The 15,313-nt window shown below is 41.8% G+C and overlaps 1 protein-coding gene across 7 annotated transcripts in view; it reads right to left on the bottom strand.

Annotated features, from left to right (window-relative positions):
• The window catches only part of PDE9A (phosphodiesterase 9A), a 64,973-nt gene that overhangs the window by 30,606 nt on the left and 19,054 nt on the right, over positions 1-15,313 (bottom strand). For 3 of the 7 annotated variants that reach the window (XM_081858597.1, XM_081858598.1, XM_081858599.1), the window contains one exon: positions 14,358-14,401. In XM_081858597.1, the coding sequence (XP_081714723.1) occupies positions 14,358-14,401 (44 nt within the window). Of the gene's footprint in view, positions 1-4,615; positions 4,813-4,836; positions 4,884-8,461; positions 8,707-9,493; positions 9,585-14,357; positions 14,402-15,313 lie in introns of those variants that run through there. The other 4 variants (XM_081858601.1, XM_081858603.1, XM_081858602.1 and 1 more) reach the window with 4 other exon arrangements.

Genomic DNA, 15,313 nt, shown 5'->3' with positions numbered 1-15,313 from the left:
ATGAGCCAGCAGTGGCACTGCACTGATTTATCAAGACAATGATATTACCTTGCTTCAGACAAACTAACAGCAAGTGCCTGTTTAAATGAAATTTAAGGGTTCCAAGGGGTACAAGTCACCCTCAACATTTGCTTTATCCTTAGAGGATTAATATGTAAATTACATTGCTGTTTCTCATCAGGACTGATCAGACTTGGGCTAAGTTGCTGTTTAACAAAGTTTAGGGCAACAGCATTTGAAATACAGTGCTTTTTGTGGTGCTGAAACAGAGGGTCAGGTTACCTATAATGCAGACTGGGCTCATGAATGTACCCAAACACATGGAAAATTTTTCTGAAAATGGGTCGTATGAAAATTTTGCAGCTTTAAAATTATTATTATTATTATTATTATTATTATTATTATTATTTACTGCAGCCTTTGAGTGCTCCAAGATGATACTGCATGCTGCCCCAAATGGTCCCAAATAGTGCCCTCTGGTCCCTTATAGTGCCAACACATGAATAATAATAATAAAATCTTGCTGCAAATCTCAGCCACTATTTTCTGCCTCCATCTATCTCCCCATCACAGTGCTCCAAAGCAGGTCACTTCTCCCTGCTGTGGCAGCCCTGGCCTACTGACCCTAAGTTCTCCCTGCACAGTTTTTTGGGGGGAAGTAATGGAAAAAAACTTTGCATTTGCAAAAGAGGTACACAAAAGCCTAACTGTGTAACAATCATATTTAAAAAGTAAAAAGACCTAATAAGGCATCAGGAGAAAAAGTGTTCATGCATGTTTCTTCAATGAGAGCTCTGTATTGTTGCATGTCAAAACCAATCTCTGAGCACTGCGAAAGCCCAGGAGTTCCGGGCACTTACCCAGGGTTTGTGTTTGCCTTTGGAATGAGGCACAGCAGAGACTGTGTGGCATCCTTATGATCGTGGGGTTATTTACGAATATATACAACCTGAGCCTACGATTGAGGGATTCATAGCAACACTCCCAAAGGGTCTTGTTTCTCCTGTAGCCACAGCCTTGGATTCAAAGGGACATTGAACATTTCTCTCAAACGTTGCTCCGACTCTCCTGCTTGTTATTTTGTTTCTCCGTCCCATTACGCCCTATTCTCAGCTTCCAACTCACATTGCTCCCAGCTCTCTTCTCTAATCTCTGGCTGTCTTAATTAGCTTTTAACACTTGTTAGATCCAGGGTTTACAGTGGTCTGGCACACATTTTAACACCCTAAACTTTTATTAAATTATTAAACTTACTGAATCCAGGGAAAGGTCTAGCAACCATAAACTCCTATCAGTATATTCATTGTCCAGTACAGCCCAAACTTCCTTTTGCTGTTCCTTGCTCATTGCATCCAGCTGGAGAAACACTCTCAGCCACTTTGTCTACCGCAGGGGATTAGGAAACAAAGGTGTGCTGCTACTCAGGTTCTCTCAGTTGTGTTTAGCAGTCCTGAAAGCTAGAGTGCTGGTGTTTTGTTTCCAATACCTGTGGTCTGAAAGTTATCTGTTAGATCTATTACCATGCCGTAGAAAAAGCTTGTACTGTTTTGGTTTGAAGTGCTTTTATTCACGTTTCAAACGCTTATTCTCCCTCAATTTTCCTCACCGCATTTGCAAAGCCTGCAAAGTTTAGTTCCCCATTATATACCTATATTATCTTTGACTTCAAGACTGCAGGTAGGATTTCTTCTTTTTAACTCAATCATCAGACAGCACCTAGCTTTTGAGGTCCTTTATAAATAATGATTATTATTTATCATAAATATTATGATTTTGAAATATTACAGTTGCTTGCTTTCTCCTTTCTGGTCTTGCAGTTGTTATGAGAATTATAAGGTCTAAGATATAAAATAAATGTTCATAAATGTACCAGGCAAACACATACATAAATATATAAACCACATGCCTGAAGCAGTACAGGAAAACAGTCCTAAAGCCATTTTGACTCTTTCAGTGACCTCAAATATTACGCTGCAGTTTGGAAGGAAATGGGAAAAGCCTCCCCATTGTCTCTGTGCTCACAAATCCCGCCTTAAGGGCACATTTGTGTATGAATAGGGTAAGCCTGTGACCTGGACTCAGGAATTAAGTATTTATCATCACAAAAGAATTGCTAGGTTGTCCAGGTAAACCAGGCATGTCCAAAGTCCGGCCAGTTTAATCCAGCCCCTGTGGCAGTTTATTTCCTGGGGTAAAATCCTAAAAAAACCTCAACAACTTCAATCCTAAAAAAAGGTTAACAACTTTGGTTGGCCCTCTGGTCGGCCCTCACGGCCCTTCACTTCATCAAATCTGGCCCTCTTTAAAAAAAGTTTGGACACTACTAAGGTAAACCCATTAACTGGTTTCCAGCCAGACAGGATTCTACTGTAGACCGCCTCTTCTGTGATGTATGTCTGATGTATTGGGGGGTAGTCTTAAGCTACTTGAGCTACAGGGTGGTAATTTCAAAAGTCTAAATAAGGGCTTGCACACCATGGTTCTGGGTTCCTCCTCCCTCCTGCATGGGGCGGGGGAGCAAGCACCCTGTTGCAACAGTTTAATAAAGATCAGGCTTACTAGCTGCTTTGCTTCTCCATATTCTCTGGTTGACCTCTGTTGTGTTCTCCCACCAATAGAGAACCTACATAAGGACTCTATACGGGCTCTTGGGTACCCCATAAGGGAAAAGGAGCAGGTTTTTCTTATAACACAGTGCAATCTTGCTCTGCAATGTGCCCTACAGGACGGAGCAAGGGACAGCCTTGATTTGCCCTTTGCTCCAAGTGGGAAGGGTGGTGGTCTGGAAACAGGAGGGCTAGATGCTGCCCTATTGTCATGGTCAGACCACTTCCTGGTAAAGTTTGGTCTTGCATCCTGCAGGAGAAAGGGACTGCTTGGGGTGGTCCGCTCTTGGAGGTTGATAAATTCTAATGGATTTCTGATGGCTCTGGGGGACATTACAGTGGCTTGACCAAGTGATCCTCTCGGTGCTTCTATTTCACTGTGGAACAGTGAGATTCCTAGGGCCACTGACATAATTGACCATGGAGATTGCAATTCTCCTTGGTATTTTGAGGAACGGTTGAAGGAGTGGGGTGGATGAAGGTTGAAACCTTGCTATGAAGCTGATCCAACACATAATAGGATACATAACTGTGCCCACTGTGCAGCAGTGAGGTCAGCAACGAAGTCATACTTTGCTGCATCCATCACATCCCTGAGGAGTCAGCCAGCAGAGTCGTTCCTTATGGTCTAGTTACCCTTGTGGATTAGCTACCCTGCACTTGGGTCAGATTCCTGGAGCACATCATAGCTGGCCACGAGGGGTTTGCCAGACACTTTGAGGAAATGTATATGGAGGATACATTCTGATACAACATTTTCATGTGCATGTATCTATTAGAATCAATCCCCCCCCCATTAGTTGCTATTTCAGAGACGCAGGCTTTCCTAAGCTAGGAACAGGGTTGCATTTGTACAATAATTTCTGACTGCATGGAAGGCAATGTAAGTTGGTCTTGGAAGAGATGTACCACCAGAAAGCGCTTCAAAATCATGCACAGACCACAGATATTTTTTAAGGAAGAAATGCTTATGCTGAATCAGAGCAAGATTGTATCTCTAACAGTAGCCAACTCTGGAAAGCTTCATGCCTCCCGGATATGGTAATCAGAGGTATATAATATATCTTTCTAATATAAACCAAAGACAATAGATCAGCAGTTTCCAAATTGCGTTGCGTGGAGCACTTGGTGCTCTGCAAAGCATCTCCAAGTGCTCTATGAAGAAATTGGAAAGAAAATTAAATAAATATGTGCCTTTGGCATAAGGACGACGATAGTGCTCTATGACGAATTTCTCTTCCAAAAAGTGCTCTACGACTCAAAAAGTTTGGGAACTGCTGCTATAGCTTATTGCAGCTGCTTATTTTAGAAAATGTGATGTGTAATACAAAATTACTTATTTTAATTTGGTTTTAAATATTAAAAGTCAGATTGCAGTGTTCTATGTAACAGCAAAATTAACAGCTCAAGTAAAACTCAACCATATTTTGAATGCTACTAAGCCCAGATCATAATGCAAGGATAAAATTAAAGTAGCAATTTCCTGCATTTGTTCTCTCTAGTCTTAATGGGGGGGGGATACTAAGAAGATATTCATGAGATTAATACACAGTTGAATGATCATATATCTGATGAATTATTGCATTCTAATATTTAAAAAAATATTCCAGTTGGCTACAGCTCTCATTAAGGCATGCCTTTTCTCATTGTCCTGATGTACATAATAAGATATATCACTCTTTCCCCCACCCCTACTTTTTGCAAATATTTTATTTTAGCTACTACGAACCTCAGAATTGGAATAATCCAGCAAAGCTTCAAAAGCACTAAATCAAAGTAGATCCAAATACAAGTAAAATACAAGACCCTCATTGTTCCACTTTGTTTCATTTTTGTTAAGCAAGCAATGCAGCAAGCAGAACAGTAAACAGAAAGACTGGTTCTAGATAAGTAAATAGCTTTCACTTTTTTTAAAAAAAAAGCAGCTTAAACTTCTGCTGGAAATCAAATGGCTGAACTCAAATAAATAATGTGTTCAACAAAACCACGAAACTTTTCTTTCTGCTTACCGTTCACAAACAGCAGAATGTTATACACAGGCCAAAGAAGAACAAACTCTGAACCCGGTATATCCTGGTTTCATTGCCTCTCAGAACTTTTGCAGCGGCTGAAGCTTACAAGAAAGTGACAAGGTCCTATAAAAAGAATCCACTTTAAAAAAAAGAAAAGAAAGGGGAAAAACCCACCCCTAGAAGTACTACATTCCCTCCCTCTCGCTGTCAAAACTCACTTAAAGTGCTAGGACATTCTAATCCAGGGAACAGTCAACTGCAGCCTGATGTTTATAGATGTAATAAAAGAACGAAGACGTATGCTTTTATAACCCCACAACACAGTAAAGATATATGACTAGCAGTTCCTCTTGTCTTAAAGAGACAAAGGTCCATTTCCCTTGCATCAACAGTAACTGTTTACTCAATTTCTAGACCTCATATCACTGTCTGTGAAATGGGAACAATCTTCCAATGATTGCAGCTACTTATTTAAAAATATCCTTTTTTTATTTGCAGAATGCTCTACAATTTTTATTGGCATTACTCTCAAGCTTCTCTGGGAATTATAGGGGTTGCCAACTTTTATTTTCCTGGCAGGGTCCCTCTTGTGTACAGTGGTACCTCGGGTTACATACACTTCAGGTTACATACGCTTCAGGTTACAGACTCTGCTAACCCAGAAATATTGCCTTGGGTTAAGAACTTTGCTTCAGGATGAGAACAGAAATTGTGCTTCGGCGGTGCAGCAGCAGCGGGAGGCCCCATTAGCTAAAGTGGTGCTTCAGGTTAAGAACAGTTTCAGGTTAAGAATGGACCTCCGGAACGAATTAAGTTCTTAACCCGAGGTACCACTGTATTTCCCAAAGAAGGGAGTGAGGTCGTGATCTCGCTCATTAAGGTTGCCAACTTACAGCTATGTAAGAAGTGGAAATTCAGCAGGTGCAGCCTGAGGTAAGCTTTGCCACCTGAATTTCTACTTCTTTTCCTACACCTGTTAAAAGGCACAGGAACCCTGCCAGAAAAAGAGTTGGCAACCTTAATGAGCTAGATCACTATGTATTCCACACACACCCGTGCCCACATATAAATATAGCTGGGAAGTGCACTTTGATTTTTCCAAAGAAGCATGACCAAATATACCGTAATTCTTTGTGTCTTTGTCGACATTAGGTCTCTTCAAGGTGGCTTTCAGATACGATACAATAAATCACATATGCCATTGAAATAACAAAACTAAAACTTATCACAAAAAGAGAAAGATCAGGAACAGCAAGTTGCTTAACACACCCTCTAAAACACTCTTCAGCCTGCATAAAAATTGCTATCAAGTCCAAGCCAATAGAATAAAACTGTAAAACTTAAAAGAGAATCATGTATAAGCAAGAAGCATGATTAAGAAAACTGCTCAAGGACAGCCCCAAAGAAACGGATCTCCAAGGGATGGAGCCAAGCACACATCACAATGGATGGGGACACTACTGAAAATAGGAGCCACCACTTAAAAGGCCCTGTCTCTAGCACAGGCATAGGCAAACTCGGCCCTCCAGATGTTTTTGGCCTACAATTCCCATGATCCCTAGCTAGCAGAACCAGTGGTCAGGAATGATGGGAATTGTAGTTCCAAAACATCTGGAGGGCCGAGTTTGCCTATGCCTGCTTTAGCACTCCCCAATCTGACTTGTCTCAGTGAATAGTTAAAGTGCAGGCCTCTGATGCTTGCCTTAGGGCACAGACAGGTTCCTTCGCAGCAGCAAAGGTGCTCCATAAAATAAAACAAAAGGGCAGTTATTATGTGAAGTAACACACGTGGTTGACTAAATCCCTCACCCTGACCATTAAGAACATAATATAGACTGCTGTTTGGGTTTTTTTTTTTAGTGAAATTCAATCACATACTGACAAATTCAGGTTGTGCAACTACAAGTGACTGGGAGGAGTTATATGACAAACTCACTTACTTTTGAAATTTAATTTATATCCCACCTTCCCTGCAAGGAGCTCAAGGTGCTCAGACATAGTATATGCAGAAGATTGGATTATTTTGTGATGAGGAAAGGGATGGAGAAATGCACTGGAAAGTGCCGGGTAACACATGCTTTGACACAACATCATCTAACCTCTCTGGCAAAGGATGCTCCTTAAACAGCCAATGTGGTCTAACCTTCCTGCAAACAAATCAGGATGAATGTGCAATCAGCATGTCATCTGGAAGTGCCATCGGTCCAAGTTCTAAAATTACCATAGCATGTATCATTGCTGAGGCAAGCAGACTATCCATAGACAGGAAACAATGTGTGGGAGATTTGTTCCTGCTTCCTACTTGGCAGGCAATTCAAATGGAGAGCACTTCTCAGAGGAGTCGGAAAGAAGGCCTAACTACATATTACATAATGACATGATAAGCAATCATATTCTGGCTTTCTTCTTTTTAAAAACAAATTATCAGAGGGCTCTCTCTCTCTCTCTCTCTCTCTGTCTGTCTCTCTCTCTCTCTCTCTGTGTGTGTAATAATCATCAGAGCACAGCATGCAGGTGAGGTGAGGTTTCAATCTTCCCTTTCTACCTGCAGTCTTGAAAAAAATCCCTCCCTTGACAGTTAGCATTCTGAACAAACCCTGAGTGGTGCAACCACGGAAAAGGCCCTGTCTTGCACTCCAGTCACTCATCCCTCAGATGATGATGATTTATTTATACCCTGCCCATTGGGTGACTCCCAACAGAATATTAAAAGCATAATAAAACATCAAACATTAAAAACCTCCCTAAAAAGGGCTGCCTTCGGATGTCTTATAAAAGTCAGATAGCTGTTTATTTCCTTGACATCTGATGGGAGGGCATTCCACAGGGAAGACGCCACTACCAAGATGGCCCTCTGCCTGGTTCCCTGTAACCTCACTTCTTGCAGGGAGGGAACCGCCAGAAGGCCTTGGGAGATGTTGGCAGAGCACGCAGAGAGCACCCCCTGTTGAGCTTAATGTGTGGTCATGCTTAGTTGAGAGATGGTGCCCAAGGCTTTAAAGATCATAACCAGGACTTTGAATTGAACCTGGAAATAGGCAGGAGGTCCATTAAGCTGCTGCAAAAAGGGTAGTCCAAGACTTCTGCCTGCCATGTTCTGAAGCTGCTGAGGTTTCTGGACACTTCTCCAATATGACAGCACTACATGCAGTGCATTGCAGTAATGCGGTTTGGATGAAACTAAGGCGCACTTGCTCAAGACTGTGGCTGAAATTGTTATGGGAAAATTCCTCTTCTTTGCAACAGTCTGTGAGAGTTCATACTGCAACAATCCACTGGCAGCCGGCAGTAATTTTCCAGCATATAGTCCTGAGTAGTTGGTATCATCACCATCTGTAGCCCAGTAAGGCGGAAGATGGATGTTTTTATAACCCCAGAGTTCAGTAAATATTTATGACCAGCAAAGATAGTGTTCAAAGCTCTGCTCTGGAGGACAAGGAGTGATGCTGTTAGGACTTCTTGTGCATGTATGTCATGCAGTAAAGAAATATTTTGTTACAGAAAGGAGCCCCAGGTCAGTACTGTGATCTATCAGACCACTGCTGTAACTTACAGTGAAGTGCGGGTAAGAATTAGAGATAATCCTCATCCTCATCCGTCCTCAAAGGAAGGATAAGAAGGCCTTCTGTGCCAACTTTTTAATACCTGCTGGAAAGTTTTCTGTTGTGCCAGACCTGTGCAGACAGTTTAGTGTTGAGTTCATCCCCCCAAAATGATTTTTCACTTTTAAATTGGTTTTCCAACTTTTTACACTTTGTAAACCACTTGGATACATCTTATGACTTAGCAGATAAATAATGTTTTTATAAACAAACAAACAAAGTAAAATTTTAGATGACTTACAGTTAAAATGTTCCTATTTCAGCTCACTTTGATGGTGCACCTAAAATTTATTTCACCACTTTTATGGACCACAGTTGTACAGTTTGTTTTCTCCAAAAGATCTTAGATGTACGCAAGGAATATTTTCAAAAGCTTCTTCTTTTCTTTTTCTTTTTGCAAATGCAACCCCACCCCACCACTATGCAATATTCTTGAGTGAAATTTGGGTGATTTGCAGGACTGCCTGCTAATAGGTTACAGCTGCAAAGGAAAACCCAGAATTTCCAGTGTGGGTGTCTTTTGCACAGTCACTCCCTATTGTGCATGTCGTACTCTCAGCAAGGTCTCTCTAGTCTGACGTCAATGGGAGCTCTTCCCAGAATGAGTGCATAACGTTCAGCAGGGGCCCATGCTGTGGATGCAACACCTGCAGTGTGGGAACAAAGCATATTCTCTGACCTCCCTCTCTCAAAGGCCAACTTACGTTAGCCTTCAGATTCGGCCAGCAAACAGATGTATGCTAATTCTGCAAACAGAAACACTGCTCATAATAAAGATGCGCTCCAGAAAGTTCAACAGACAGTGCAGAATGGTGTGGGTCAGATTCTATCCCGTTTCAACAGTGCAAGGACTCTTGCTAGCACAACAGAGTTCTCCCCCTCCCCATCTCCACCAAATTTGCTCAGGGTCTTTGTCAGGATAACCGTCAGAGCAGTGCATGGGGGGGGGGGGAGGAGAAGGGAGGGGAGATTGTTCTGCAGGGCAAGCAGAGGTGCTTGAACTGACTGAAAACCTGCTTAATGCTACAATGAATATGAATTAGGGATGAAAGTTCAGGGGTAGAGCACATGCTTTGTATGGAGAAGGTCTTGGGTTTAACCCCCAGATTCTCCGGTTAAAAGGATCAGCTAGCTTGTGATGGGACAGACCCTGGAAAACAGGCAAGAATGGACAAACAACCTGGTCTGTCATAAGGCAGCTTCCTATTTTCCTGTATAGTATAGTTCTATGCAGGTTTTCATTTTACATGCATTGTAATGAAGCGGCACATACCTCAAATGCTCTTGAAGGTCTTTCACAGCTACCTTTGCAAAGAACCACTTGGAATAGTTTTGTAGGGAACAGACTGTAGCTGCAGCTGGTCTGATTAAGGGACTGTGCAGAACTGCACTGTTCAAGAATACAAGAGAAAGAAGTATGACTCATGGGCAAACCTGTCTCCCTGCTTCTTATGTTATCCACCCTGTGTGGATGGTGTGGAATCAATGGCCTGCACTCAGGGTACGCAGTTGTAAAGGAGGACAATTTTTTCCACCTTTAAAGAGTCCTGTGGGAGATGGGATTTTTGACAGAAGTGAAAAAACTAGTCCCTGTTGAAAAGGCTTCTTCTATAGAACACAAATTTGTCTTGACTTAATTCGGAATTGGATTTTCATTTACTAACTGTCTTGCAGAATATGGAGAAAAGCTCATTTGTTTCCTGAGAAACTCTCCCAGCGTATGATGATGGCACATGCATGCTGCATGCATGCACATTTAATTATTTAAAATAATTAATTTCTAGACCGCTTACAAATTCTGAAGCAGTTTACAATAGTCTAGAACAGGATTCTAGACTAGATGGGCCATTGGCCTCACCCAGCAAGCTCTTCTTTTCATGCAAGTCTAAAACAGGGGTGGCCAACTCCCAAGAGACCTACAGAATTAAAAACTGACAGTGATCTACCCCCGTTTTTGGGGGGTTCAAGTCAAAGTTGTTAAGCTTTTTTTGGGGAGGAGCCCTGTTTTTTAAGGGTTTGGGGGGAAATTGCTGCGGAAACAAACAGCCTCACTGAGTAAACTCTGTCTTCTGTTCTGCAGATCGTGCAGCAATGGAGGATGGGGCAAGGGGGCAACGCTAAGGAAAAGGACCCAGCGATCGACTGTGATCTACCAAAACCTACCAGGGATCTATCAGTAGATCATAATCAACATGTTGGACATCCCTGGTCTAAAACATACATTAAAACAAAATATAGCCACAAATATCCACAATATCAAATTACTGAGAATTAATGATCTATAAACTAAGCAAGCATCCAGAACACACTACAGTTGATGCCTCCCAATTAACCAGGTGGGGAGAGCATTCCTAAAGTAGGTGCCACCACAGAGAAGGCCCATTTCCACTTTGCCACTAGATGACACTCTGCAGGTTACAGCATGACCAAAACACCCTTTCTGAAGAGAGCCACTTGTTAATATAAACACCCACACTTTACACAAAACACACATGAAGATTTTTGATCCAGATTTCAATTTCAATTTTGCAGGAAATGACTGGGAAATTGGCTCATATGGAGATGTTAATCACCAAATGGCCTCTTAGTTTGGCGACACAGTTTGGCCACACAGCTGTCTATGAGAGTTTCACCAAAGGTTAAAGAGTTAACACTAACGAATATATATATGTGCGCAACTGCCTTTGTATTTTGCATAGATTCACAGTCATCATCAAGATTAAGGAGCAAAAGCAAGGACGTTTGTGCATATATCTGCAAAGCAGCCTGGTCAAATAATAACTACTCGGGCAAATTATGCTTGACCTGTGACAAAGCATGACCAGCTGGACAAATTCATATTACAGATGCAGTGATTGTGAATGAACTTTGGCATGATCACCTGACAGATACAACTGGGCAGTAGACCAAGCACACAAAACAACACTCCATACCACTAATGCCCTACCCTTGACTTCTGGTTTTCATTTTTACCACTCCATGGGAATAATTCATGTGGCTGGGTTGAGATTCAAAAAGCCTTACTCAAAAGAGCAATCAGGAGCCAGGCCAATGGAAGTGTTGTATACAGTCCTCCCACTCCCACCTCCAGTACTGTTGTGATAAATCTTAAGCCTTGTGAGTCAATACAAGAGAGAGAGATGTGTTCTGTATGGAGATGGAATTGCCAGCAAAACATTCTTGCTTAATCCAAATGTGTCATGTCTTGACATAATTAGACACTTTAATCTTGGTGTCAGATCGCAAAACTGGCACAAGAGCAATAGGGCATATCTTTAATTTTTAAACAGACTCTGTGGGGTTCCCTTGAAGCTCCGTAAACACCATAAATTGGCTCATCTATCAAGAGCCATGTTCCCAGTGTCTTACACAAGCCTCCTAACAGAACAGCTGTATAAATCTCTACCGATCCAACATTCCTATTCCTATTGAGGTCCCTGGAGATAAACTGTTGTCGTCTTTGTTTTCTGTCAATTATTTGATAACTTTGCATGCTCAACGGAAGGGCACAGACATGACAGCTGATAGCTGTAGACAAGGATGCTTCCAGGTAAGATGAAGAGACTATGACATGCGCTGGCAATGTGATAGGAAGCTAATGCTCCACAGAGAAGCAGTGATGAATACTTCAGTCTCTGCCATCTCTTACCTCATATCCCATTAGGGAACAAAAAAGGTACAGCCATTTATTCTTGTTTCAGTTCAAGGTTTTTTTTTGTTAGGTGCTGTTTCCTAAGCAGCAGCAACAGCAGCAGCAGCAGCAGCATGTCCTGTTTTGCCTCTTGAGGAGAAATGGGAAGTGCCACTGGTGGAGAAATCGACACTGATTTCCAGTGTGATCACACCAATTTCCAGTGAGATCTCACTGAAATTTCGTGAGATCATCGTACCCCACAATATCCCATGAGATTTTGGCAAGAACTTGCTGGAAATCTGCACCAATGCTGCACTGCTTCTCTACTAGTGGATGCAACAGGGCGGGTAGGGCACTCAAGGGTTTTCACCGCCTGAGGCGGCAGCTTCACTCCACCTCATGGGTGAACCGGGCCTGTTCCTACAGATCTTTCCACACCAGCAAGACTGGTATCAAGACAATTGTTGGGCACCCGCTGAAGGCCACAGTCCTGCACGGGGCACAGCCCCAAAGCCCCCTGCTCCTATTTACTCTTGTTGTTGCTGCCTGTTCATCACCTGCTCACTTTCTGAAGAGGCACTCAGTAACATGGGTGAGAAGGTGGAGTGGTGCTCCTCACTTGAAAAAGGTTTTAAGCAGACACCAAAAAGGAAATGCTTCAATGGTCATGCTGCTGTGGCTGCTGCTCTTCCCACTCAACCCCTTGCTTCACCATGACTAGATGTGGTCTCCCATCCAGAAATGGGAAAGAATGAATGAAAATATAAAGGAATCAATAATTGAAAGCACTAAGAAGAAATAAACAAAAGAGGCTCAATAAATGGCGAGGCACTACTATGGAGAATAGCACTGCTGCTGTTTGGAACTATTATTATTGTTTTAAAAAACCATTCCACAAGTACTTCTGCATTGGAATTGCCTCCATTTTAATTGAACATTTTCAGTCTTCTCCCCTTACATGTGTAGTTCTGTGGAAAGGCCTGGTGCAATTTAACTGCTTCTGAAATGATAACTCTGCTTATGAAACACTACCTCTTTGGCCTTCTCCTTTGCCATCTGTTTTCTTTCTTAGCTTGCTCCATGCCTGCCAGCTTTTGTGATTTTGTTAGGAGCCTTCAGCATGCAGGTTTCTTTCCCTTTCTCAGCTGAAATCCCCAGAGTCTCATATTTTCTCTTGAAGTGTGCCTTTTCAGCCCTTAAGTTTGAAAACACAAGTGGTAGCAGTCTATACCTCTGAACACCCAAAAGCAAATATAATGACCCTTATTCATAGAAAGTTAGTTCTGGTGGTCCCACTGAAGTTGGTGGGACTTCACTGATTTTTTTCTCTGGATTGGGGACAAGGTACTTTTTCTTACCAACCCCCCCTCAAATGTTTTAATAATCATCATCACTATCATCAGATAATTGCTTTACCCACCCTTCAGTATGAAGGGCTGATCCATGCTTTACATTTCGAACTCATGTATGACCAACATCCAAGTTCAAGTGGCAAAAATAGCAACAACACCCTACAATGTGGTACTATGAATTGTGAATGGCACATGAGTATTTAAATGGCCGTTTACTAATGCACTCAACACTAATGGTTTTGGCCATGAGCAAAGGATTGGGCGAAAATTCTGTGCTTCTTGCATGGAAAACGCAGCCATTTAAATATGTGTGTGCCGTTCACAAATGATGCAAATGGATGTGGTTTCTTTTGCCATTTGAACTTGGGCATTTTTGTACTTGAGTTCAAAACAGAAATGCTCCAGCAAGCCTCATCACTTCCAGATCACCTGTCTACTGACTATTTCCCCAGTTTTGTTTGTGCAAAGTTTTCAGGAAGGGTATGCAAAGTTGGCTACTTTTTGAGCACTTGTTCTGATTTTTTTCACATTACATTGAGCAATTGTTATCTCACACTTTCCACTGTTTTCCACTCACTTTCCTGATTGGGAAAAGCCTGAATTTTGGAGGAAGTTGGTTCATTGTGCAAGACAACCAAATCCACTTCAGCTGTGCAATCTGAATTCCTGGTTTGTGATTGAATACTATCTACAGAATAGCAACAGCCTGGACATGCCCTTAGTTGCAAACATTAACTTCAACAAAACTTAGGTGCCATTTACGAGTTGCAATAGTGCTGTGGGTACTGCTTTATCACAAGTTCATTCCATGGGTACCTGCTGTAAAATTTAAACACTGGCAACCAGATTTTGTGTTTATGTGTGTGCCAGTTCTGAGGGCCTTTCCCACCACAGTACTAAAGAGCTTTAGAAGTTATAGCAGATTTATGGGCTGATACTATGAAAACATACCGTAGCTCCCACAGCGAAAATATGATGAACAGAGCTAAAACCAAGGAGATTTAAGTGAAGTCTTCTGTTGATTTAAAGGCACCTAACTTATTCTGGATTAAATCCTGTGTAGGTGAAATATTATTCAACAGTCCATTTAAATATGGATTTACAAACTTGAGAAACATGCCAGAGTTTATTTCGGACAAAATAATGTTTACCTGTTTGTTGCCCAGTGGTCACAGGTATTACTTTGTATGGCGTTCTGCAAGAGACAAAAGGGAAGTTAAAGCCTGCATTTTCAAATGATGCATGAAACATAGGAAGAAGGGCTGCTCGTAGAATTGGTTGTGCTCAAAATTTAATTAGGGAAAGAACATACATTTCACAAAGACCTTACCGCTTGAGTGTCACAGGCTCTTGGCTGTGTTCAAGCAGTGTCGACAACACATGCAGCCACACAAACATGAATTGATCACTGCAGCACATTCCCTGTTTGAGCACAAGGAATAGACTGGGAAGAAAATGGTGAATAAAACTTGCAGCATAAGCAACTGCAGTGGGGCAGGGGGCGGGGGAAGTAACACGACCAGAGCAGATCATAAGAAGCCTGGGAAAATTATGAAGAGCTTTGGGAAAAGAAGAGCCTTGGGCTGTGCATTAATGAGTACACACCTCCAAAAATGTCTGTGTGCAGAATAATGTTTTGGTTTGCTTCTCTTAGTAGAAGGAGGATTAGGAAATGTGAGTCTCCAGAGGAAACTGAGTGGGACGGAAAAAAGCATTTTCACATTAACTTTTTTTTGCAGCATTTTGTTCCACAGATATATGCTATAATAATCCAGTCTAATCTAACCACACATGCTGTAATCATGCATATAATTTTAAGGGGAAAAATAAATAAAGGAACCTTAGAGCTGCATTAGTTTTAGGTTACTTACACATAAATTGTTAACAACAAATGAGCATTTGTCCTGATTTGGTTGCACAGACTTTGTGGAGAGGTGAGATGGTATTGGCCTTGGTTGAGCATTCATTTTGATTTGTTAGCAGTGAGGTTACACAGCGTGGTATCAAGCAATTTTTATCCCACATTTTCCAGTGTATTTCCAGTGTAATCACTTTCCTTATTGCATGTGACTGTTGCTATTTTGGGACGAGATTCGATCTGGGGGGA

Source organism: Podarcis erhardii, assembly GCF_964252035.2.
Source record: "Podarcis erhardii genome assembly, chromosome: 4".
NCBI classification, from domain to species: domain Eukaryota; kingdom Metazoa; phylum Chordata; class Lepidosauria; order Squamata; family Lacertidae; genus Podarcis; species Podarcis erhardii.
This window is presented reverse-complemented; position numbering and strand designations above follow the sequence as displayed.